The sequence below is a fragment of the Anolis sagrei genome, chromosome 3 (genome assembly GCF_037176765.1).
Source record: "Anolis sagrei isolate rAnoSag1 chromosome 3, rAnoSag1.mat, whole genome shotgun sequence".
NCBI classification, from domain to species: domain Eukaryota; kingdom Metazoa; phylum Chordata; class Lepidosauria; order Squamata; family Dactyloidae; genus Anolis; species Anolis sagrei.
Genome location: NC_090023.1, coordinates 273150987 through 273176423, shown reverse-complemented (window position 1 = coordinate 273176423; position 25437 = coordinate 273150987). Strand labels below are relative to the sequence as shown.

General features: G+C 46.2%; 1 protein-coding gene across 1 annotated transcript in view; it reads left to right on the top strand.

Moving 5' to 3' along the window:
* The first annotated feature begins 561 nt into the window (after positions 1-561).
* The window catches only part of LOC132770359 (probable cation-transporting ATPase 13A5), a 77465-nt gene continuing 52589 nt past the window's right edge, over positions 562-25437 (top strand). Inside the window, exons 1-11 of the mRNA XM_067466290.1 lie at positions 562-627; positions 2461-2634; positions 2896-3036; positions 4584-4654; positions 4761-4841; positions 13385-13454; positions 15434-15568; positions 16510-16582; positions 16947-17078; positions 19701-19871; positions 23268-23425. Of these exons, the coding sequence (XP_067322391.1) occupies positions 562-627; positions 2461-2634; positions 2896-3036; positions 4584-4654; positions 4761-4841; positions 13385-13454; positions 15434-15568; positions 16510-16582; positions 16947-17078; positions 19701-19871; positions 23268-23425 (1272 nt within the window). The remainder of the gene's footprint in view (positions 628-2460; positions 2635-2895; positions 3037-4583; positions 4655-4760; positions 4842-13384; positions 13455-15433; positions 15569-16509; positions 16583-16946; positions 17079-19700; positions 19872-23267; positions 23426-25437) is intronic.

Below are 25437 nucleotides of genomic sequence, written 5' to 3'. Positions count from 1 at the left end.
GCCAGAAGGTCATGGGGGACCTTGTCAAAGAAGGCCTTCTTGAAATCCAGACACGCTCCATCCACGACATTCCCCGCATCTACCCAGCTTGTAACTCTATCGAAAAAAGAGATCAGATGAGTCTGGCATGACTTGCTTTTGATAAATCCATGTTGAGAAACAATCTTGTTTGTAACTTGGGGACTGCCTGTAGTTGGAAGCGAGCCCAAGGGCCACACAATTCCTGTCAAGTAGGAATACGCAATCGAAGCTCTTCCTTCCTTCTGAACCTTTTCTGGACTTAGGGAGCTTGATGGGCAGCTTTCTAGAGATGACTGACGCAGGAGGCTCTGATGCAGAGTGGAAAAAAATTAGAGAAACACCAAGAGAGGAGGTTCACTCAGTGGAACTGGTTTTCTCAGCTTTCGGAGCTCTAGATTTCTTTGAAAGTGCGGGGCGGGTCCTGGAAGAGCCTTAAAGGCACCTGCCAGCGTCATGGGGGGAGCTCATTCATGCCCTGAGTTCAGGTCCGTTGCACCTGCAGAAAGAAATCCCTGGACTGAGTGACAGCTGTCAGTCTGGATGGGAGGAAAGCTTTCCTTGGATGGCCACCATGCCCTGCTTGGCAAAGGGACCGAGGATGAGATGGTGAGAGGACACAACAACATGGTTCATTTGGAAAGACCTATTCTTGGTCTCCTTTTATGCGTTGCGTTGGGTGCCCAATCTGTTTGTGATCATGAAGGGGTGCAAGGCACACCTTTAAGACTTGCCTTGTTGTGCTTGCATGCAATCACTCCTCCTTTATGAATGTTTTGCATGTTGACTTAGGTCCATCTGCACTGTCATTAATGCTTAGCAAGGGGACGGAAGATGAGAGGAGGATGGCCGTTGGTGCATTTGGAAAATAACTTCATTTGGAAGCTATCCAACTGAACTCTTCTCTTTGTACTGTTTGCAATGCAAAGCACACCTTCCAAATATCCATTATTATACCTTCATGAAATCACTGATTCTTTTTGAATGCTTTGCATGTTGACTTAGTTCTGTCTACACTGTAGAATGAATGTTTAGCAGAGGGACAGAGGATGATCTGGTAAGTTGTTGTTTATTTGTTCAGTTGCTTCTGACTCTGTGTGACCTCCTGGATCAGCCCAGGCCAGAGCTCCCTGTCGGCTGTCACCACCCCCAGCGCCTTCAGAGTCAAGCCAGTCCCTTCAAGGATACCATCCATCCATTTTGCCCTTGGTTGGCCCCTCTTCCTTTTTCCTTCCATTTTCGCCAGTGTCATTCTCTTCTCCAAGCTTTCCTGTCTTCCCTTTTAAGGGTCTTGAGAATAAGCCCTATGAGGAGTGGCTTAAGGAGCTGGGCATGTTTCACCTGAGGAAGAGAAGGCTGAGAGGAGATATGATAGCCATGTATAATAAATATGTGAGAGGAAGCCACAGGGAGGAGGAGGGAGCAAGCTTGTTTTCTGCTTCCTTGGAGACTAGGACGCAATGGAACAATGGCTTCAAACTACAAGAGAGGAGATTCCATCTGAACATGAGGAAGAACTTCCTGACTGTGAGAGCCGTTCAGCAGTGGAACTCTCTGCCCTGGAATGTGGTGGAGGCTCCTTCTTTGGAAGCTTTTAAACAGGGGCTGGATGGCCATCTGTCAGGGGTGATTTGAATGCAATATTCCTGCTTCTTGGCAGAATGGGGTTGGACTGGATGGCCCAGGCGGTCTCTTCCAACTCTTTGATTCTAAGATTCTATGATTCTAAGAACTTCCTGACTGTGAGAGCCGTTCAGCAGTGGAACTCTCTGCCCCGGAGTGTGGTGGAGGCTCCCTCTTTGGAAGCTTTTAAACAGGGGCTGGATGGCCATCTGTCAGGGGTGATTTGAATGCAATATTCCTGCTTCTTGGCAGAATGGGGGTGGACTGGATGATGGCCCAGGAGGTCTCTTCCAACTCTTTGATTCTATGATTCTATGAAGAAGCAGGAATTTTGCATTTAAATCACCCCTGACAGATGGCCATCCAGCTTCTGTTTCAAAGCCCCCAAAGAAGGAGCCTCCACCACACTCCGGGGCAGAGAGTTCCACTGCTGAATGGCTCTCACAGTCAGGAAGTTCTTCCTAATGTTCAGATGGAATCCCCTCTCTTGCAGTTTGAAGCCATGGCTCCATTGCATCCTAGTCTCCAGGGAAGCAGAAAGGAAGCTTGCTCCCTTCTCCCTGTGGCTTCCTCTCACATGGCTATCATGTCTCCTCTCAGCCTTCTCTTTTTCAGGCTAAACATGCCTAGCTCTTCAAGCCGCTCCTCATAGGGCTCCAGTTCAGTCTTCTCTGGAGGTTTTCAGTAAGGCTAAATGACCATCTGTCAGGATGGTGTGTTCCTACATGACAGAAGGGGAAAGGACTAGGTGGCCCCTGGGGGTCCCTTCCAACACCATGATTCTATGAATATATATTCATTGATTTTTTTCCACCTTAGGAAATATTTGGCTACAGGACCCAAGTTGTACGGAGGGCCCTTTGCGTTGCCGGCTACCTCTTCTCTTGTGGAGCCCTTCTGCTCCTCTTCTACTGGAAGCCGGAGTGGGACGTCTGGGCCAATTGTGTTCCTTGCCACCTGGAGGAGGCTGATATTGTATTGTTACGGGCAACAGTGAGTTCTTTTGGATTTGTCACTGTGATAGGTTCATATCTATGGATGCTATAGCTCTGACGAAGTGGGTTCTCCTCCTGTGTCCACCTCCACTAAGGATGGTTCTCATTCATTGTTAGGTCTTGACAACGTGCCTCTTTCTCCTGGAGGTTGCCCCCATGGTCCCTGCTCTGTCATTCCTTGCTCTAGCAAGAATATGATGGTCTTTGAAAGCTTCTATATGAAATCATTCCCCCGTTCTTTCTGCTTTTCTCCCCTGAGGATGAGTTCCAGAGATACAAGAGGAAGAAGGTCAACTCCCTCAACTTGCAGCATCTCCTGGACAGTGAGAAATCAGATCTGCTCTTCAGTGAAGACCAGGAATCTGTCATCAACAGAGCCATCACCAGGCCTGGATTGAAAGTCAGTGTTTCTTGGAATCAAGGAAGTAATACCAAACAATGGAGGGAAGCGGGTGACGAAAGTTACGTTTCTGTTCTGCCCCATGCTGGGGAGGTGGGAGTGGGGTTGTAGAGAGGGGTACCATACATCCCAAGCACCAATATTTTATAGAACTCTGGAATTATGCAGACATGGTCAACATCTTATGCAAACACAGCGATCCTTCTGTGACCAGCACAGAATATAACCAGACCTTGTGTGTTGTTTACTGGGATGTTCTCTGGGTTAGGCCCTTGATGTAGCCCTAATCTTGGTTGTTGGCACATGATGTGGCACTGACAACATTTCTAACACTGCACCAATGACAGAGCTCAGTAGCTTCCAATGCAAACCACGAGGAGATGCCAGATATGGTCAGGATGTTCAGGCTCACAAAAACAGACCAGCATACATTGGACCAGCATACCATCCCCCTATTGTGTCAGCTCCATTGGCTGCCAATCCAATTCCAATCACAATTCAAAGTGCTGGTTTTGACGTATAAAACCCTATACGACTCCGTTCCAGTGTACCTGTTCGAACGTATCTCCTTCTCCGTCCCACCTCAGAGCTTAAGATCCTCTGCGGAGGCCCTGTTCTCGGTCCTGCCTTTGTCTCAGACACGTTTGGCGGGGACAAGGGACAGGGCCTTCTCGGTGGTAGCCCTCTGCCTATGGAATTATCTTCCCGGGAAAATTAGATCATCGTCACCCCTCCTCACCTTCAGAAAGAAGGTTAAATTGTGGTTGTGTGACCAGGCCTTCGGGCATTCAGGTTGTCCACATGCTTGTGGATTTCAATGGCTTCTTTGTGTAGCCTGACATGGTGGTTGTGAGAATGTCCAGCATTTCTGTGTTCTCCAATAATCTGCTGCGTCCAGGTTGGTTCCTCAGGTGCTCTGTTATGGCTGACTTCTCTGGCTGAAGTAGTCTGCAATGCCTTTCATGTTCCTTGATTCGTGTTTGGGCAATGCTGCGTTTGGTGGTCCCTATGGAGACTTCTTGTCCACAGCTGCATGGTATACGGTATAATTTCAACAGAAATTTCAACAGAAATTATACCATGGTATACATCGTATAATTTCAACAGAAAGGAGGAAACCATGAAGATGAACAAAATCTGGCTACCAGTATTAAAAAACTCTAAAATTAAAACAATCAGGGACAGCTAATCATCTCTCAACAAAAGATTGCTCCAGGCGCTGCCAGGCTATCAAATGCTAATCAAGGTGGTCAGTTGAAACATTCACACCTAGCTCCAGCAGACAAGCGTCCTTTTTCCCACCCTGGTCTCTCCACAGATATATAAACCAATTTTCCTAGTTCCAACAGACCTCACTGTCTCTGAGGAAGCTTGCCATAGATACAGGCGAAACGTCAGGAGAGAATGCCTCTAGACCATGGCCATATAGCCCGAAAAAACCCTGCAACAACCCTTCCACTTTACTTTCATTTAAATGTTGGCCAGGAGGGACTCTGAGTAAGACCTGGTTGCTCCTCACACCTTTGCCATCTGTGTTGCTCTCGCAGGTGAGGTTCATCCAGGTGCAAAAAATCCGCTACGTCTGGGATGTTCCCGGAAAAGTCTTTGTCAGAGTTGGGTGAGTTTGGGGAGAAATAGTAGGAGGCTCTGCACAGAAATAAAGCGAAAGGCCTTCGTCTCAAATATTATTTCACTTCTCTGTATCGTTCCTCCCCTTTCCCCAGGTCGCTTGAGGACAGCAACACTTGCTATGCGATACACCGGAAATTTGGAGATGGATTGACCAAGAGACAGCGAGATCTCAGGTAATGTGCGCAGTAAAGTCTGGCTTGTAGATATAAATAAATAGAAGCTTTACCACAGTTTCTGAACCAAAATATACACTGCAGTATAATAAAGTGTCACTCGGGCTTGTGTAACAAGTAACAGTATCTTTACTTCTGTTCAAAAGTTCAAACAGCGCAACAATATATACAGCTGTCTCTCTGAATTCACACAGAGAACAGAGGGAATAAATCTGTCCTTTTAAACGGTCTTTAAAATATGCTTCATGCCTTAGAAATGATCAGGTGTTGTGGCTGAGCTATTTTCTGATGATGAGGATGATGGGATTCAGATTCCAACGGCTTTTGGTCTTGGGTGACTTCCAACGGCTTTTGGTCTTGGGTGATTTCAACATCCATGCTGAGGCCTCTCTTTCTGGCGCGGCTCAGGACTTCATGGCCGCCATGGCAACCATGGGCCTGTCCCAGCTAATATCTGGTCCCACCCATGGCGCCGGGCACACCTTGGATTTGGTCTTCTCCCAGGGATGGGATGAAGGTGACGGGATGGAGGAGCCGACCATCGCTCCATTGCCATGGACCGATCACCATCTGATCAGTTTTAGACTAACTGTGCCTTCTAACCTCCGCAGGGGTGGTGGACCCATTAGAATGGTCCGCCCCAGGAGACTGATGGATCCAAATGGTTTTCTGACGGCTCTTGGGGATCTTTCCACCTCCTTGGCTGGCGACTCTGTCGATGCTCTGGTCCTTCACTGGAATAGTGAGTTGACCAGGGCAATTGACACAATCGCTCCGGAACGCCCCCTCTCGAGTAACCGAGCTAAACCAGCTTCTTGGTTTACCGAGGAACTGGCAGCGATGAAGCGAAAGAAGAGGAGGCTAGAGTGCGTGTGGCGCCAGAATCCCACCAATCCAGCTCAAACACACCTGAATGCCTTTTTAAGGTCCTACGGTGTGGCAATTGCGGCGGCTCAGAAAACATTCATCACAGCCAATATTGCATCTGCGAAGAATCGTCCAGCTGAGCTTTTCCGAGTTGTCAGGAGCCTGTTAAATCCGCCAAAAAGCGAGGCTTCGGATAACTCGGTGGCTCGCTGTGAAGCATTTGCTCGATCTTTCGCGGATAAAATTGAGCGGATCCGGTCAGGCTTTGACGTCATGTTAACGGCAGTCTCTGGGGATGTAACGAGAGCATCTGCTTGTCCAGTTTTATTGGATTCTTTTCAATTGGTTCAGCTTGAGGATGTGGACAGGATCCTTGGAGAGGTGCGACCCACCACATGCATCCTAGACCCCTGCCCTTCCTGGCTGATCAAGGAAGCCAGAGGGGGTTTGGCGGAGTGGGTGAAGGTGATGGTTAATGCCTCCTTACAGGAAGGAAAATTTCCAGCGAGCTTAAAGCAAGCTATTATAAAACCGCTGTTGAAGAAACCATCACTGGATCCCACTCAATTCGACAACTATCGGCCAGTCTCCAATCTCCCCTACTTGGGCAAAGTCATGGAACGTGTGGTGGCGACACAACTCCAGGGGTTTCTGGTAGACACTGATTATCTGGATCCGGCACAGTCTGGCTTTAGGCCGGGACATGGAACTGAGACAGCCTTGGTCGCCTTGGTAGATGATCTTCGCAGGGAACTGGACAGGGGGAGTGTGTCCCTGTTAGTTCTGCTGGACCTCTCAGCGGCTTTCGATACCGTCGATCACGGTATCCTTCTGGGTCGCCTCATGGACATGGGGCTCGGGGGCACTGCTTTGCAGTGGCTCCGATCCTTCCTTGAGGGACGGACCCAGAAGGTGTTACTGGGTGACACCTGTTCGACCCCACAACCTTTGTTGTGTGGAGTCCCACAGGGTTCAATTCTGTCCCCGATGTTATTTAACATCTACATGAAGCCGTTGGGAGAGATCATTCGGAGTTTCGGAATGAGATGTTATCTCTACGCAGATGATGTCCAAATCTGTCACTCCTTTCCACCTGTCACCAAGGAGGCTGTCCAGACCTTGAACCGGTGTTTAGCTGCTGTATCGGACTGGATGAGAGCTAACAAATTGAAATTGAATCCAGACAAGACAGAGGTCCTACTGGTCAATCGTAAGGCCGAACAGGGTATAGGGTTACAGCCTGTGTTAGACGGGGTTCCACTCCCCCTGAAGGCGCAGGTTCGCAGCTTGGGAGTGATCCTGGACTCATCGCTGAGCCTGGAACCCCAGGTCTCAGCGGTGGCCGGGAGAGCTTTCGCACAATTAAAACTTGTGCGCCAGCTGCGCCCGTACCTTGGGAAGTCAGATCTGGCCACGGTGGTCCACGCTCTTGTCACATCCCGGTTGGATTACTGCAACGCACTCTACGTGGGGTTGCCTTTGAAGACTGCTCGGAAACTACAATTAGTCCAGCGAGAAGCAGCCAGATTGCTCACCGGGGCGTCATACAGGGAGCATACCACCCCCCTGTTATGCCAGCTCCACTGGCTGCCGATCCAATTCCGAGCACAATTCAAAGTGCTGGTTTTAACCTACAAAACCCTATACGGTTCCGGCCCAGTGTATTTGTCCGAACGGATCTCCCTCTACGTCCCACCTTGGAGTTTAAGATCATCTGGGGAGGCCCTGCTCTCGACCCCGCCTCTATCTCAAGCGAGGCTGGCGGGGACGAGGAGCAGGGCCTTCTCGGTGGTGGCCCCTCACCTATGGAACTCACTCCCCGGGGAGATCAGATCAGCGACCTCCCTTCTGTCGTTCAGAAAAAAACTGAAGACCTGGATCTGGGACCAAGCTTTTGGACATTCTGGCAGCTAAAATAAGGACCCATTGATGAGCAGGAATTGTTGGAATGAATGGACATTTCGGAACTCTGAATTTCACTGTGCATGAAATTGTTTTTATTATATTATGTAGTGATATGTTTTAATGCTGCTAAATGTTTATACTGTTTTATATATACTGTTTTATATATGACAGGCATCGAATTTGTGCCTTTGTTTGTAAGCCGCCCTGAGTCCCCCCTCGGGGGTGAGAAGGGCGGGGTATAAGTAACTGCAATAAATAAATAAATAAATAAATTCCTGTTGGGTTTCAGCTTTCTGGCTCTTTGTCTGTGCCTCAAATCTCTGAGCCTGCTTCTGAGGTTCTCACAGACAGTGCAGTGTCAACACAGCTGTTTTCACCAGAAAGTAATTTTAATGAAGGGAATAGCGGCCAGGTGCCTTCCCACGATGATATCGAAAGTGTAGATAAGGATTTAGCCCGAGAAGTTCGCCTTGATCTCTGGGTCAGGCGGAGTTCGCGTCTGACAAGCAGATGGGAGGCTAGCTCGGTGCAAGGTCATCGCAATGCTTTTATGATGCTGAGAGCCTAATGTTTTGAGGTTGGGAAGGTATTTAGGCCTCCTGGAAACTCTGTGAAAGCGTCAGTTCAACGTAGCTTACTAGCCTGAAAGCTTCATGGAATAATCTTAGCCTGGAAAGCAGCACGCTTGGGATTTCTTGCATTGTGATTCTTGGGGCAAATGTTTCCTTGCTTGTACCTGGGACTCTGGTTTGAACTTTGCCAACAGGATTGTGTCTCCTGTTTTTACCTGAAGATCTTTGGAACTGTATTCTGCATTTAACCTTAATCTCTGGGCAGGCATGTAGCCGGGGGGGGGGGGGGGGGGAGGCTCGAGGGGCTTCAGCCCCCCCCCCTGAAATTCTCATGGTGGTTTGCGAAAAGGCCTTACTGGTGCATTATTTAAACTGTTATGTTTATTCATATCATGATCTGATCACCATATTCAATATATCCCATATTCATGAGGGTATTGGGGTAATGATACAAAAGGTTTGCTAGGCTAGACCCTCTTTCACTCAGACTCAGCCCCCCCAAAACTCAGCCCCCCTGAAAAAAATTCAGCCCCCCCCCCCCCAAAAAAAAATGAAATCCTGGCTACAGGCCTGTCTCTGGGACTTTGCAATGCTTATTCTTTTTTTTTTTACTTGGATTTTTTCCTCAATAAACTGTAAAACTACAGCTCTTGTTTGGTGGTGTTTGGAAGCAAGGTGAAGCCTACTCTGAGTTGCAACATCAGGTGTCAGGGAGTTGGTAGCCATTTCCTTCCTGGCTGTATCCAGTCAGTGCTCTCTTCACTCTCTAAGGTGTAAGTGGCAGTTAAAACTGTTTCTCTCAGCAGCAAGCTAGAGACAGTAGCCAATCGGAATTCTGGCTCCTGGCATACTCAGCCAATCAGCTGCCAACACATGCCTTTCCAGTCAACCCATTCCATCATGGTGCCTTTTTTACAAATCCCCACATGGCTGACCATTAGGGCCAATGGACAACGGTGTTTTCCCTGTTGCATTCCCTCTCAAACCTCCTGTTATGGAGATGGCTGTGCTGTTGTGCTTTCTATCACTTGTTGTTGTTGAGTTGCCTTCAAGACATTTCCAACTTATGGGGAAACCTTTCATGGGGTTTTCGTGGGAAAAGTTGTTCAGAGCAGGTCTGCCAAATTAGAAATCGTGTTGATTTGGAAAATAGGTTCCCAAGGATTGGGTACTGAATATTGTAGTCCAGGCAAGGGCAAACTTTGTCCCTCCATGTGTTTTGGACTTCAACAACCCACAATTCGTAACACTCTCAGGCCCCTTCTTTTCCCCCCTCAGCCTCTTAAGCAGCTGAAGGGGGAAAGGGCCTGAATGTTGGAGTTTAGCCTGTGATTGTGTTTCAAGATAAAGGTGCTTTAGATGTAGGAAGTGATGAGGGTCAAGATGGCAATGGTCTGGCTAATGATATTAATGAAGAGAATGACATAGAGACACCAGTTCAAAGTGTAGTTTCTCATGAGAATGTTCCTACAGGGTATAGGGATGATAGTTTACTCCCTGAATTGCTCCCAGAGAGTTCCCAGGATTTGAAAACAACTTGGCACCTGGAGAAGCTAATGAGCATGTGAAGGAGGGTAAAATTACTGCCACCAAATTTGTCAGGAAGCTCTGTAATTCTCAGCATCAACTTGGGAGCTGGTTTATAAAGGGACTATTAGTTACAGAAGTATTTATTAGGCCTGGGTAACAACGGAAAAATTTGTTTCTAAAATCGATTGGTTTTTCGGGGTTTTTGCGTTTCGATTTTTAAAAGAATTCCGAAATTTTTCTTTTAAAAAGTTCGATATTTACGAAATTTCATAAATTACAAAACAATACGAAACAATTATGAAACAATTACGAATCGATTCGTTAATGGCGGATGCGACCGCGCAATACGCTAAAAAACCTCCAAATGGGACAGGGGGAACTTCTGAAGCTTCCCTCTCCCTCTGTTGTTGACTGTTGGTGTGATATTTATAAATTTTTTTCACTGATTAAACAAAAAACAACTATAAAACTTGCCCCAGACATGCAGAAATAATAACTAAACGATTTCAAAACGATAACAAAACGAATACAAAACGAATTCGAAACAATTACGAAACGAATTTAAAAATTCGTTTCGTTTTTTTGTTGCTCCTGAATGGTTCGTTATCGCTTCGTTATAAAAAAAATAACGAATTTTTAACGAATTACGAAATTATGAAACGAAACCGCCCAGCCCTAGTATTTATTTATTTGATAGCGTAGCGTTTACTGTCCCTGGTTTGGTTTTTCTACTTATGCAGGCTGTTTGACTTAGGAGAAACTGTATCAGGCAAGACCTGAGAAGAACAGTAACAATTTTATTGGAACAAGCAAGGTATAACAGATTCGATTGTTTCTTCACAAGAGGCACAAATCTTGATTGGTTACATTAGTAAGGTTTCATGAGTAACTTTACGTACAGACTTTAAGAGGTTTCTATAAGCAGATGTATCTTTCCTGGACAACTGTCCTAATAAAACAAATAAGCTAAAAGGCTTATTTAACAGAATTGGCTTCTAGCCAAACCCTGATTCTTAATATTAAAGAACCAGTCTTCCCTATAGTTCTCTAACTATAGTATTCCTGATGGTTTTCCACACACCACAGGATCAACTACCTTCTCCTGTAACTCTTTGGTCACAGACTAGTTCCCCGTTTCTCCCACTAGAGAAATCAGTCTTCCCTGTAACTCTACCGGTCACAGACTGCCACTTTCAAACAGCTGCTCTGTGAAGTGACAGTTGGCTCCGCCCCCGTTGCTATGGCAACTCTGCTCAAGCCAACCCAGCCACTATCTCTAACAAAATATAATCCTACATACTTACAATTTATTAACTACTGTTTAAACAACACATAACCATAAGAATAAAAGTTACACATCGTCACAAGCATATAGATAGATGGGTGGAAATCAGCCAAAACAGACAGCTCGGCCAAGGCCTTTGGCATTCTGCCAGGCTTCGACAGATAAGGATGAGAGGCATTCAGGGAAAACGAAACCAATTTCTGAGTACTTGGAATGGCTTAACGAGGGGATATCAAGTTCCAACCATGGGAAATAAAGTCAGATGAAGCATCATTTCAGATTCTTGCTAAGTTCTTGCTCTTGTCTCATGAAACCCTTGCTTGGAAGATTCATGTTGTTTCATCCTAGAACAGGAATAGGACCCTCTAATCATTAATTACACTGCACCTTGGATGAAGGAAAAGTCCTTTTTATTTGAAGAATAACTGGAGCCAATAAAAGAGATGAATATAAAATAAGTAGAAGTCCAAAAGCAAAAAGCCAAATAAAGCAACAACATAAGCAGTGTCCACAACATAGGAATAATAACAACATCCCAAAGCTTGCAGAAATAATCCAAATGCAGTGAATAACCAAACGCCTTCAAAATAAAACCGTGAACAGACTAGCCAATGCTAATCCACTTGAAAAGCCATGAATCCTTAGAGACAAGGCCATATGAAACAGGAATACCCAGGAGACTTGAGCTTGATTCCAAATGATGCCTGGTCTAACGAGAATTCTCTAAGAGCTCAATTTAAGTCCCAAAAACTGGTTCCTACTCCCCCCCAGTTTTTGGCCTAAACTGCCGAATTCTTTCTGACCTGTGTAAATATTGGGCCTCTCGACGGTTCTGGATGATTTCCAGACGGCGACTGGTCTTATCTATCTCCTCATTAACTGCAGCAGGTGTGAAACTACCTTGCAAACTCAAGCTGGAGAAGGGAGTAAGCTTTCTTCCCTTTCTGTGACAGGAACTTTCTTATGAGATCTTAGTCTTTCCCCTGACCCTTCTCAATCAGAGTCTGCAGTAACCTTATTGTCCAAAGTGTCTCCACTTTGCACCTCATCCTCATTGATCACATCAGGTTCACTATCCAAGTCAGACCCAGGAACATTAGAAGGGGGAAACACAATCACAGATTCTGGCTCAAGCACAGGCTGAGTCCCAACACATGTTTAAGGTATTGTCGAAGGCTTTCATGGCTGGAATCACTCAGTTCTTGTGGGTTTTTTCGGGCTATATGGCCATGTTCTAGAAGCATTTCTCCTGACGTTTCGCCTGCATCTATGGCAAGCTTCCTCAGAGGTGAGGTCTGCTGGAGCTGGGAAAATGTTTAAGGATTTCTTGCTGTATGGTTTGACTCTCTGTCTCTTGTGATTACCTATTCATGCCTTGGATCACAATTTCCTTGTTTCTTTGGATTTTATTAGAGAAGTCTGGACTTTGTTTTTGAACTTTGCTGAACCCTACCTTGGAATACTTTGTGCCTGCTTATCTTCCTACCTAATTGGATTTTTCCTATTCTCTTAAAGTGTATTTTTACCTTGCTGCTTTTACTTATCTTCAATAAAAAAGGATTGTTTTCCTACTCAACGTGTGGTGTTTTAAAGTCAGAGGGTTTTTCCTGTTCTGCAACACTGAGGCTGTTAGGAATTGTGGGAGTTGAAGTCCAAAACACTCGGAGGGACAAAGTTTGCCCATGCCTTCTGCAGCCCGAAGCCTTTGTCAAATTGGAGCAAGGGAAGGAAGAACTGCACCGGGATTGTGGCGCAGCTGGCTGAGTCTCAGCTGCATTAAGATCACTCTGACCAAAAAGGTTATGAGTTCGAAGCCAGCCCGGGTTGGAGTGGGTTTCCAACCAATTGTGTGTAGCCTGTTGTCGACCTTTGCAACCCAAAAGATAGTTGCATCTGTCAAGTAGGAAAATTAGGTACCACCTTAAAGTGTGGGGAGGCTAAATCAACTGATTTATGAGGCCATAAAGAAGACTCCAGCAAAGCATTCCAGCGGGGAAGCATGCGGGGAATGCGGAAGTGCTTCATCAGTGTCGCAGATGGACGATGAAAGTGACAGCTCCCCTGGCAGCCAGAAAAAGTTAAATAGCCTCTGTGTATGTCTGTCTATGTTTGTATGTCAAAAATTGGCACTGAATGTTTGCCATATATGCGTACACTGTAATCCGCCCTGAGTCCCCTGCGGAGTGAGGAGAAGGGCGGAACAGAAAAGCTGCAAATAAATAAATAATAAATAATTCTGAAATGGCTTTGTGGCACAGCAAAATCAAAATACCACAGCTTCTTTCAAGTTAAACCCTTGCTTGTTGTGAGGGACCCTGAAGTCCATTCTTGTCTTGCTTTTCCGAAGGGTGCGAGGCAACTTCTTCTGTCCTTTTGTTTCTTAGGAAGTTGGTGTGTGGACCCAACGCCATCGAAATAGAAATCCGGCCCATCTGGAAACTGCTATTCAAAGAGGTAACGGAGGAATGCCGTTCTAGTCTCCATGAATTGCCAAAAGGTTCCGAAGAATTTCTGGGCTGTGAAGGGGTCATGTTGGCAAAATGGTGCTGTCACAGCTAGCTTATGATGGAACTTTGTGCTCTGGAAGCATAATTTTGGGGGCTTTTAGGTCGTCATTACTTGACCTAGAGCTCTCCAGGAATAGGAGTGATGGGAAATATAGTCTAGGCTGTTGAGAAGTTGGATTGTGTCCTTCAAGCAAGACAGGAGGAAGGCCAGACATGGTTATAATGTGAATTTTTAGGACTGTGTTCAATTGTCTGATTGCCTTTGTTGCTTGTGTAAATGACAAATTGGGTTTTATCTTTTAGTATCTACACGACACTAGCCATCCCCTGCTATGTGTTGCTGTGGCCCAGTCTGTGTATATGTGTTTTCTGTGTGTATATGTGCATATATATATATATTAGGGCTGGGCAACCACGGAAAAATTTGTTTCTAAACTCGATTCGTTTTTTGGGGTTTTTTGTGTTTCGATATTTAAAAGAATTGCGAAATTTTTCTTTAAAAAAGTTCGATATTTACGAAATTTTGTAAATTACGAAACAATTACGAAACGATTTCGAAACGAATACGAATCGATTCGTTAATGGCGGACGTGACCGCGCAATACGCTAAAAAACCTCCAAATGGGACAGGGGGAACTTCTGAAGCTTCCCTCTCCCTCTGTTGTTGACTGTTGGTGTGATAATTATATATTTTTTTCACTGATTAAACAAACAACAACTATAAAACTTGCCCCAGACATGCGGAAAGAATAACGAAACGATTTCGAAATGAATACGAAACGAATACGAAGTAATTACGAAACGAATTGAAAAATTCATTTCATTTTTTAGATGCTCCTGAGTGGTTCAAAATCGCTTCGTTATCAAAAAAAATAACGAATTTTTAACGGATTACGAAATTACGAAACGAAACCGCCCAGCCCTAATATATATATGTATGTATGTATGTATGTATGTATGTATGTATATGTATATATGTGTGTCATGACCTCCTGTATTTTGGGTCTGGCTCCTAGGGGTGCACTTCAAGGGGTCATGTTTATGCCAACAATGTGATGTGGTGGCAAAAAAGCCAATGGGATTTTGGCCTGCATCAAGAGGAGCCTAGTGTCTAGATCTAGGGAAGTCCTGCTCCCCATGCTCTATTCTGCCTTTGTTAGACCACACCTGGAATATTGTGTCCAATTCTGGGCACCACAATTCAAGAGAGATATTGACTCTAAGCTGGAATGTGTCCAGAGGGGGGCGACTAAAATGATGAAGGGTCTGGAGAACAAGCCCTATGAGGAGCGGCTTAAGGAGCTGGGCATGTTTATCCTGAAGAAGAGAAGGCCGAGAGGAGGAATGATAGCCATGTATAAATATGTGAGAGGAAGCCACAGGGAGGAGGAGGGAGCAAGCTTGTTTTCTGCTTCCCTGGAGACTGGGACGCAATGGAGCAATGGCTTCAAACTACAAGAAAGGAGATTCCATCTGAATATGAGGAAGAACTTCCTGACTGTGAGAGCCGTTCAGCAGTGGAACTCTCTGCCCCGGAGTGTGGTGGAGGCTCCTTCTTTGGAAGCTTTTAAACAGAGGCTGGATGGCCATCTGTCAGGGGTGATTTGAATGCAATATTCCGCTTCTTGGCAGAATAGGGTTGGACTGGATGGCCCAGGAGGTCTCTTCCAACTCTTTGATTCTATTCTATTGAAGACACACCTGCACACACAACTCAGTGTTTGCAGTGCTGCACTCTGCCCATGCTCAGGGGTCCCCACCCTCTTCTGTCATGATCTCCTGTATTTTGGGTCTGGCTCATAGGGACGCACTTCAAGGGATGTGGGGGTCATGTTTGTGTTCTTGGTCCATGGAGGCAGACTGTGGCTCCCCCAAGCATCCAGGTGCCTCCTACTGATGCCATGGGCTCTGCTTTCCCTTTGGCAGATCCTGAACCCCTTCTACTTCTTCCAAGCCTTCACCCTGACGCTCTGGCTCTCCCAGACGTACTACGAGTTTGCCACTGCCCTCATCATCCTGACCTTCGTCTCCATCGGGCTCACTGTCTATGACCTTCGGCAGGTACGTCGACCTCTCCGTTTACACTGCTATCTTACCCTTAGGAACCGACTAGGACTCCATCATCTTTGCACAAAGCTCAATTCTGCTCAGACTCCCCTTTGGAGTTTGAGAACAGTTTAAACTTCAGTCACTGAAAGCATCTGCTTTGATCCAGGGAGGCAAGGGAGATTTGCAGGTTTCCTCATTCTCCATGAGAATGCTTCGAGTCTCCTGGGGCATCTTTGCTGGGAAGCAAACCAGTTGGCCTCCTAAGAGGGTTGAATGGCAGAGGTAAAGCTTTCCTCTAACATTAAGTCTAGTTGTGTCCAACTCTGGGACTCTGGTGCTCATCTCCATGTCTAAGCCAAAGAGCCGGTGTTGTCCGTAGATGCCTCCAAGGTCATGTGGCCACTGGCATGACTGCATGGAGTGCTGTTACCTTCCCGTATTGATCTACTCACAATTGCATGTTTTCGAACTACTAGGTTGGCAGAAGCTGGGCCTAACAGCGGGAGCTCACCCCACTTCCCGGATTCGAACTGCCAACCTTTCAGTTAGCAAGTTCAGCACCTCAGCAGTTTAACCCGCTGCACCACTGGGAGCTTCAAGAGGGTTACAAGTAATGTCTTAATGCTCAGTAGTTCCTTAAGACTCACAGTGGCATCTCCCTGCCTTCTGGAAGTGAATGGAAAAGCCAAGGATCGAGGATTCATTTTCAGACCCTTCCCGATACCCTGATACTCTCTTCTGTATCTGCCATTTGGAGAGTTAAGGGCCTTTGGACAAGGACGCACTAAACCAAGAAGTGAAGGCTGTGGGTGGGCAGAGCTTAGCAGAAGGGTTGCTTTGCAGAGCGGGGCCTGAATTGGTGGCTCCCTTGCCCACCTACTTGGACAAACCACCAAGATGCGCATTCTGGCTCCTGTTCAGGAACTTCACCCATTCCCTTTTCTTCCTCCCAGCAATCCGTCAAACTGCACAACCTGGTAGAGGAGCACAACAAGGTCCGTGTCACCGCCTGGATCAAACATGAAGGTAGGTGTGGCTCCACCATGCCCAGCTCTGCCCTCCTCTCCTTCTCCTTCTCTGCTCCTCTGAAGCCATCCACGTCAACTCAAACTCTGCAGAAGCCCATGGAGGAGGTCTTTTGGGGGTCTTCCTCTGCTCTTGACCTCCTCTGGGAGCAGGTCAAGCACCAGACTTGATGGAAGAAGAGTCTAATGCCTCCAAAGAAGACAGCCAAGGCTAGGACACAACTTCTAGGTGTGTCAGTGTGTCCCTCTCTTGGAGAGACTAAGGCACACCAAGTGGTCTAAGGGCAATAGTGGGTGGAGGATCACTGACATGCCTCCATGAAGCCTTTCCCAACAAGCCTTTCCTGGATTTGGTCTTTCCGCAGGGGAACACCAGTTTGAGTCCTGCCACTTGGTCCCCGGAGACGTCCTCCTCTTGGAAGGGCAGAAGCTCTCCTTGCCCTGCGACGCCATCCTCCTGGAGGGAAGCTGCGTGGTCAACGAAGGCATGCTCACAGGTGTGGACTCCTGGTCTTTGTCTTCTGCCTCTCCTCTTGTGCATCTTTCCAAACAGGTGCTGCTTCTGTCATCAGGGTTCTTTGGGCCACTTTTTTTAGGAGCTCTTCTGAGGATGCCTTCCTGGCTGGGCTTCCTTGCAGCATCATAGAATCAAAGAGTTGGAAGAGACCTCATGGGCCATCCAGTCCAAGGGAAGGTTGAAGGGGAGGAAGGTTGAGGCTTCAGTGTAAGGTGCTATTGCAGGGGCCTTTATTCGTCCTCCTCCAAAAGCAGAATTTTACTGAGGACCATTGTTTTCTTTTGGCGGTTGCACTCCAGGACAGGAAAAGCCCTCTGACTGTAAACACCACACCGTTGATTGGAAAACAATCCTTTTATTGAAGATAATTAAAAAGCAGCAAGTAAAAAGCACTTTAAAGAAATAGGTAAATCCAATTAGGTAAGAAGATAAGCAGGAGCAAAAATAGTCCAGGGTAAAGTTCAGCAAAGTCCATAGAAACAAAGTCCACACTTATTTATTTATTTATTTTATTTTGTTTATTTGGAGTGCTTCTACCCCACCCTTCTCAACCCCCTAGGGGGGGACTCAGGGAGGCTTACAAAAGGCACAATTCGATGCCTAACAAATCACAAAATACAATACAAAATACAATACACAAATTTATCATATAATGTCAACAGTATAACTAATTAAAACGATCAACAGTATACTAGCAGCAATAAAATCATCTTGTGGTCAATGTTCGCCAATTCATGATCCGTAATCCATCTAACATCGTCATTGTCCTTTCCTACTCTGGTCGTCATTGGTTGTCTTTGTCCATCTGCCACTTCTCTAATATAATTCAGGAAAACAGGAAGCATTAATCCAAGGCATGAGTAGGCATTCATACATTCCAAGAGTCCAAACCATGAACAAGAAATACTTAGACAAGAACCTTCAAAGCCAAGTTTCCATGAAACAAAGGACGAGAAGTACACTTGAATCCAATGATGCTTCATCTGACTATATTTCCCATATTTGGAACTTTTATCCCCTCGTTAAGCTATTCCATGCACTCAGGAATTGGTTCCATTTTACTTGAGAACCCCTTATCTTTTTCTGTCGAAGCCTGGCAGAACGCCGAAGGCACTGTTCGGCCTGTCTGTTTTGACTAATTTCCTCTTGCCTATCTATTTGCTCATTAAGTCTCGCAGCTGGGCCAGGTGCCCAGTTGTTTTCAAGCCCCAAATCCTGGGAACCCTCTGGTAGCAATTCAGGGAGTACACTATCATCCCCACATCTTTCAAGGACATTTTCATGGGAAACTACACCTAGGGAAATGCCAAAATGGAGACATGGAGGAGGGAAGGAGGCAGCGGTAAGGGCACGCAGGAGGAAAACATTCCTGTTTGAATAATAGATTAGAACAGGGATCCTAAAACTGAGGCCTGAGGGCTGAATACGGCCATCCAAAGTCATTTACCTGGCCCTCGCTCAGGCTCAACCTAAGTCTGAAATGACTTGAAAGCACAGAACAACAACAATGATACTGAGGTCTCCTGGTCCTTCTCTGCATCAGTATCATTGTTGTTGTTCTGTGCTTTCAAGTCATTTCAGACTTAGGTTGAGCCTGAGCGAGGGCCAGGTAAATGACTTTGGATGGCCGTATTCAGCCCTCAGGCCTCAGTTTTAGGATCCCTGTTCTAATCTATTATTCAAACAGGAATGTTTTCCTCCTGCGTGCCCTTACCGCTGCCTCCTTCCCTCCTCCATGTCTCCATTTTGGCATTTCCCTAGGCAGGAACCTGTCCTGTTTTTTCCTTGGATGACCCTGAGTCTTAAAATGCTCCAATGTTATGACACTATGATGCGATGATAGCATGACATCATGCTTCAATGTGCTGGTTGGATTGACTCTGTCCAGGTGGTGTTGGGGTTCAGCCTGATCTGTGTGAACCTGATTCTCTGATAGTATTTCCAACTGAGCAAGCCACTGAACATGTAGTTTTCCCTGATAATGTGATGCTGAGGGCAGCGGCGGGGAAAGCGAAACTGAACAGCCGGATGAAAATGTTTTGGAATCCTGCTGTGATAGCTCTCCACCTGGGTTTTTTTTAATGAGGACCGAAGGGAACAGATAGCTAGAGACAGGAGTGATTCACAGTTTCTACAAAGGTCAAATAGATTACAGGAGAGATAGGCCCAGGCTTCAAAGTCAAGGGGAGTTTCAAGGAATAGTTTCTTTGGTTTAAGGGGCCGCCTGCCGGGTGTCTCCTTAGATCAAGCAACGTTTGGGACTGTGGCTGTGCCTTGGCAGAATTCCTGTGTTCCATGGCCGGTAATCCCAGAGGCTTCTAGTTTTCAAGTACATGGTTAGCGAGAGGCTAACAGGTTCCTGGTTCTTGTATTGTGGTTTTTGGAATTTTGTTCAAGTTCTGAGATTTTCCTGACTGCTGTGTTTCTATTGTGGCTTTTTGACTTTGCATTTAACTTTCTTTTGTAACCAATTTTTCATCAATAAAAAAGGATTGTTTTTTTCCTACAGTCCAGTGTGGTGGATTTAATCTTATGGTCTCGTTTCTTGATCTGGGATGCAACAGGTGGACTGATCCGAGGGGGATTTGGGCTGCCTTTTCAGGTGAGAGTATCCCGGTGACCAAGACCCCTTTACCCCAAGTGGACAACGTCCAGCCCTGGAAGAAGTACAGCCTGGAGGACCACCGGCGCCACGTGCTCTTCTGTGGCACAGAGGTCATCCAGACCAGGTCCTGCAGCAAAGGGCCGCCCAGAGCTGTCGTGTTGCAGACAGGTGAGAGACTTTGCTCTGCCATTTGAAGAAAATGTGGGCTATTATGTCTAACCATGTAGAGGCATGGAGTAGGTTCTGCTGTAGAGCGGCCTAGATCATTGCACACAAGGAGGCTCTTCTTTCTCCTGAAACTGCAAGGCATCTCTTTGTTGGGGCTCACTGCAACTTCCTCTTATTAATTAACTAGCTGCCCCCCCTGCCACGCGTTGCTGTGGCCCAGTCTGCTGATCTGGAATATAAAGTAATGAGAAAGCATTGGTTTCTAATATATGTAATGTCATGTCTTTATGTTTGTGGGTAAACAGTATTCCTTGCTGTTTCTTTGCCAGTGTTGATGTGGAGATTGTCTGGTTTGCCTACTCTGGAACATGCAACACATAATTGTCCTTCTTTTGGGGTCCCTTTCAAATCTTTGATACTGCATCTGTCATATACATATGTGTGTGTGTGTGAATGGCTGGATGGCCCTTTGTCAGGAGGGCTTTGATTATGTTTTCTTGAGCTGGTGAAGGGAGTTGGACTGGATGGCCTTAAGGCAGCATTTCTGAACCTGGAAAGTCAAGACCCCGGAGGGGGGGGGGGGTCACTAGGCTCACCCAAGACCACCAGAAAACACAGTATTTTCTGTTGGTCATGGGGATTCTGTGTGGGATGTTTGGCCCAATTCCATCATTGGTGGGGTTCAGAATGCTCTTTTATTGTAGGTGAACTATACATCCTAGTAACTACAACTCCTAAATGTCAAGGTCTATCTTCCCCAAACTCCATCTGTGTTCACATTTGGGTGTATTGAGTATCCATGCCAAGTTTGGACCAGATCCATCATTGTTTGAGTCCACAATGTTCTCTGGATGGAGGTGAACTACAATTCCCAAATTCAAGGTTAATGCCAATCAAACCCTTTCAGTATTTTTTGTTGGTCGTGGGAGTTCTGTGTACCAAGTTTGGTTCAGTTCCATCATTGGTGGAGTTCAGAATGCTCTTTGATTGTAGGTGAACTATAAATCCCAGCAACTACAACTCCCAAATGACAAAATCACAATTTTGCGAGTGATGGTCACTCCTTGTGTTGTGAGACGTTTTGTTGCCAAATTTGGTGTGATTTTGTTCATTGGTTCTTTTGTTTTTAAGGTACTCATTATGCACAGAGCATTTTTATATCTAGATTAGCCCCCAAACCTTCAGAGCTTTTTTATCCAATCAATCTCTGAAAACCAAGGAGATCGTTCAACAAGTTTAATTGATCAAGTCACCCTGCTGGGTAGAAAGTGCCACATTGAATTGACGTGAGTTCAGTTTTATAGCCTATACTTTTGAGCATGTGGACGTTCAGTGTTCTTTGTTCTCTCTTGTCTGCTTCCTCAGCAGCTTGCATCCCTCCCTTGCCTCCTGCTGAGGTTGGTGGGTATCTTCCCTTCCAGGCCTTCTCTTTCACTCTACTGCTGTCCCTCATCCTTGCAGGACATCAAGTCCTTTGAACTTTCTCTTCTTTTTTGGTTCTCTTGTCCCCTGTTGCTCCACAGCACATCCAAAACTTTGTCTGAACTTTATTTTGGCTGATAGTTCTATATTCCCTAGCTCTAGCCCCTTCAGCTTATCCTTGGCCAAGTTGGGGGCAAAGTCCCATCTGCTGGAATTGCATCAACAGAACAGATCTAAGCAATTTCATCCAGGAAAATTCTGTTTACTTCACAAACCTTTATGGTCCTAAGAACAGCTATCAGGAAAACGACAAAGTGAGGAGCCCACAGTGGCACAGTGGGTTAAAGCGCTGAGCTGCTGAACTTGTTGACCAAAAGGTCACAAGTTCGAATCCAGGGAGCGGTGTGAGCTTCCGCTGTCAGCTCCAGCTTCTGCCAACCTAGCAGTTTGAAAACATGCAAATGTGAGTAGATCAATCAGTAGATCCAGCGGGAAGGTAATGGCTCTCCATGCAGTCATGCCAGCCACATGACCTTGGAGGTGTCTACGGACAACGTCAGCTCTTCAGCTTAGAAATGGAGATGAGCACCACACCCCAGATTCGGACATGACTAGACTTCATGTCAGGGGAAAACCTTTACCTTTACCTTTAAACTTCAAAGTGGGATGAGAGAAAAAGTCCAGATTTAGCAAACATCAGAATTTCTAACAATTTTGGGTAGGAGGAGTCCAGGTACTGGCCAGGTACATTCACATCTCTGAGGTTTGGGACCTGCTTCCCACTTCCGAAGGCATTTTCCTTGGTAGATCATGGCAAGCAACTTCTCCTCAAGGGAAGCCTGCCTTCTCTCTCCTAAACTGGGGAGACCAGGTTTGTGTTCTGTGCTGGATTCTCCCTGAGCCATTGGCTGCCAACTGACAAAGACTTTCCAGGAAAGGAACAAATCCTTGTAGACAATGGGCACTACTGTCTCACTGCTGAGGTGGTTTCCAGGAGAAAAGGGCCTAGAATGAGTAGCCCTATTGTTTTCAGTCCTCAGCCTGATGTTGCTTGAGACACCTTAAAAATAGATGTTAGCATTTTGAATTTGGAATATTTCACCAGTCTTGGTTCTGGAAATCCCAGTCGAGTAGAAGAGATCTCCTCCTGCCTACTCTGACTTTCCCCTTAAAGCAGTGTTTCTCAACCTGGGGGTCAGGACCCCTGAGGGGGTCGCGAGGGGGTGTCAGAGGGGTTGCCAAAGACCATAAGAAAACACAGTATTTTCCAATGGTCATGGGGATTCCATGTGGGAAGTCTGAGCCAATTCTATCGTTGATGGAGTTCAGAATGTTCTTTGATTGTAATGAACTATAAATTCCAGCAACTACTACTCCCAAATGTCAAGATCTATTTTCCCCAGACTCCACCAGTGTTCACATTTGGGCATATTGAGTATTCATGCCAAGTTTGGTCCAGATTCACCATTGCATGAGTCCACAGTGCTCTCTGGATATAGGTGAACTACAACTTCCAAACTCAAGGTCACTGCCCATCAAACCCTTCCAGTGTTTTCCATTGGTCATGGGAGCCAAGTTTGGTTCAAATCCATCGCTGGTAGAGTTCAGAATGCTCTTTGATTATAAGCAAACTATAAATCCCAGCAACTACAACTCCCAAATTACAAAATCAATCCTCCCCCAACCCCACTAGCATTCACATTTGGGTGTATTGGGTATTTGTGCCAAATTTGGTCCAGTGAATGAAAATGCATCCTGCATATCAGATATTTACATTATGATTTATAACAGTAGTAAAATGACTTTTATGAAGTAGCAACGAAAACAATATTATGCATGGGGGTCACCACAACATGAGGGGCTCCATTAAGGGGTCACAGCATTAGGAAGGTTGAGAACCACTGCCTTAAAGAGAGACACTTCTGTCCTTGATCCCCCAAAAGGTGACACGATCCATTGATGGTTCTCCCACAGGTTTCAACACGGCCAAAGGGGACTTGGTGCGGTCCATCCTCTACCCAAAGCCCCTGAACTTCAGGATCTACCGAGAGGCCTTCTTCTTCATTGTTGGCCAGTTCTGTGTTGGCGTGCTGGGGCTGATCTATGGTGCTTGTGTGTATGCAGAGAACAAGGTGGGTTTCAACAAATTTATTTATTTATTTATTTATTTCCGTCACTTTTACCCCGCCCTTCTCACCCCCGGGGGGGGGGGGGGGGACTCAGGGCGGCTTACAGAGGAAGGCACAATTTGATGCCTTTGTCACATATACATACATATATAAGCAAATTAAACAATTACATATTAAAATTTAAAAACATCACTACACAACAATACAGTAACACAGTAGTAGACTAATCCTGAGCTCAGCGTTCGGAGTTTCGTAAATCCATTCCGTCTCGTCAAATTCCAGCTCGTCATCAGGTCTTTCTTTAGCTGCCATGATGTCCAAATGCCTAGTCCCATATCCAGGTTTTCAACTTTTTCCTAAATGAAAGAAGGGACGTTGCCGATCTAATCTCCCCGGGGAGTGAGTTCCACAGGTGGGGGGCCACCACTGAGAAGGCCCTGCTCCTCGTCCCCGCCAATCTCACTTGTGATAAAGGCGGGGTCAAGAGCAGGGCCTCCCCAGAAGATCTTAGGTTCCGAGGTGGGACGTAGAGGGAGATCCATTCGGACAGATACACTGGGCCGGAACCGTATAGGGTTTTGTAGGTCAAAACCAGCACTTTGAATTGTGCTCGGAATTGGATCGGCAGCCAGTGGAGCTGACACAACAGGGGGGTGGTGTGCTCCCTGTATGTCGCTCTGGTGAGCAATCTGGCTGCCTCCCGCTGGACCAGTTGGAGTTTCCGAGCAGTCTTCAAAGGCAACCCCACGTAGAGTGCATTGCAGTAATCCAATCGGGATGTAACAAGAGCATGGACCACCGTGGCCAAGTCCGACTTCCCAAGGTACGGGCGCAGCTGGCGCACAAGTTTTAGTTGTGCAAAAGCTCTCCCGGCCACCGCTGAGACCTGGGGTTCCAGGCTCAGCGATGAGTCCAGGATCACTCCCAAGCTGCAAGAGGTGGTGATGATGCCACAAGTCTCTCTGTGGAAGGGATCCAGATTTACTCTTCTGGAATTCAGTTTCAGGCTCTGAAGAAGTCAGGGGCTTGGGGTTCTTTCTGTTGTTTGTTACCTGAAGCAATGTCTTGCTGTGTGGGTTGCCACTGTCCTCACCCTCGGTGGAGAAACAGCTTGAAATAGTGGTTAACCCTTTAAGGGAGCCCTTGCTTTAACTATGCCATCACACCCAGACCCTATAACATTAAAACTAAGATGAGCTTCTCTCTTTATCTGGGTGAACCACTGGGGGTCTTTCTTTGAAGCAATAACTCAATACTTTCAGCAACTGATGCCAGTCAAAATATGAATTATCAACAAAATGTTTATTTCCAAAGTCCTTGGCAGACTCAGCACAGCCTGATAAGTTTACAACACAAACAGTCAATTTGAGAAACCACAGAGATGTTCTTTCTTTCCCCTTTTCTTCAATTACTGAGGTAACCTTTCTCCAAATGGTAGAAAAAATCCGGAGATATTTCACCCTGACCTTGAGCTGCTGTGGTTAGAAAAAACAGCTTTTTCCCTATCTAAGCACAAGGTCAGTATTGGAGATGAAGTAATCATAGAATCATAGAATCAAAGAGTTGGAAGAGACCTCATTGGCCATCCAGTCCAACCCCATTCTGCCAAGAAGCAGGAATATTGCATTCAAATCACCCCTGACAGATGGCCATCCAGCCCCTGTTTAAAAGCTTCCAAAGAAGGAGCCTCCACCACACGCTGGGGCAGAGAGTTCCACTGCTGAACGGCTCTCACAGTCAGGAAGTTCTTCCTCATGTTCAGATGGAATCTCCTCTCTTGTCGTTTGAAGCCATTGTTCCATTGCGTCCTAGTCTCCAGGGAAGCAGAAAACAAGCTTGCTCCCTCCTCCTCCCTGTGGCTTCCTCTCACATATTTATACATGGCTATCCTATCTCCTCTCAGCCTTCTCTTCTTCAGGATAAACATGCCCAGCTCCTTAAGCCGCTCCTCATAGGGCTTGTTCTCCAGACCCTTGATCCTTTGAGTCGCCCTCCTCTGGACACATTCCAGCTTG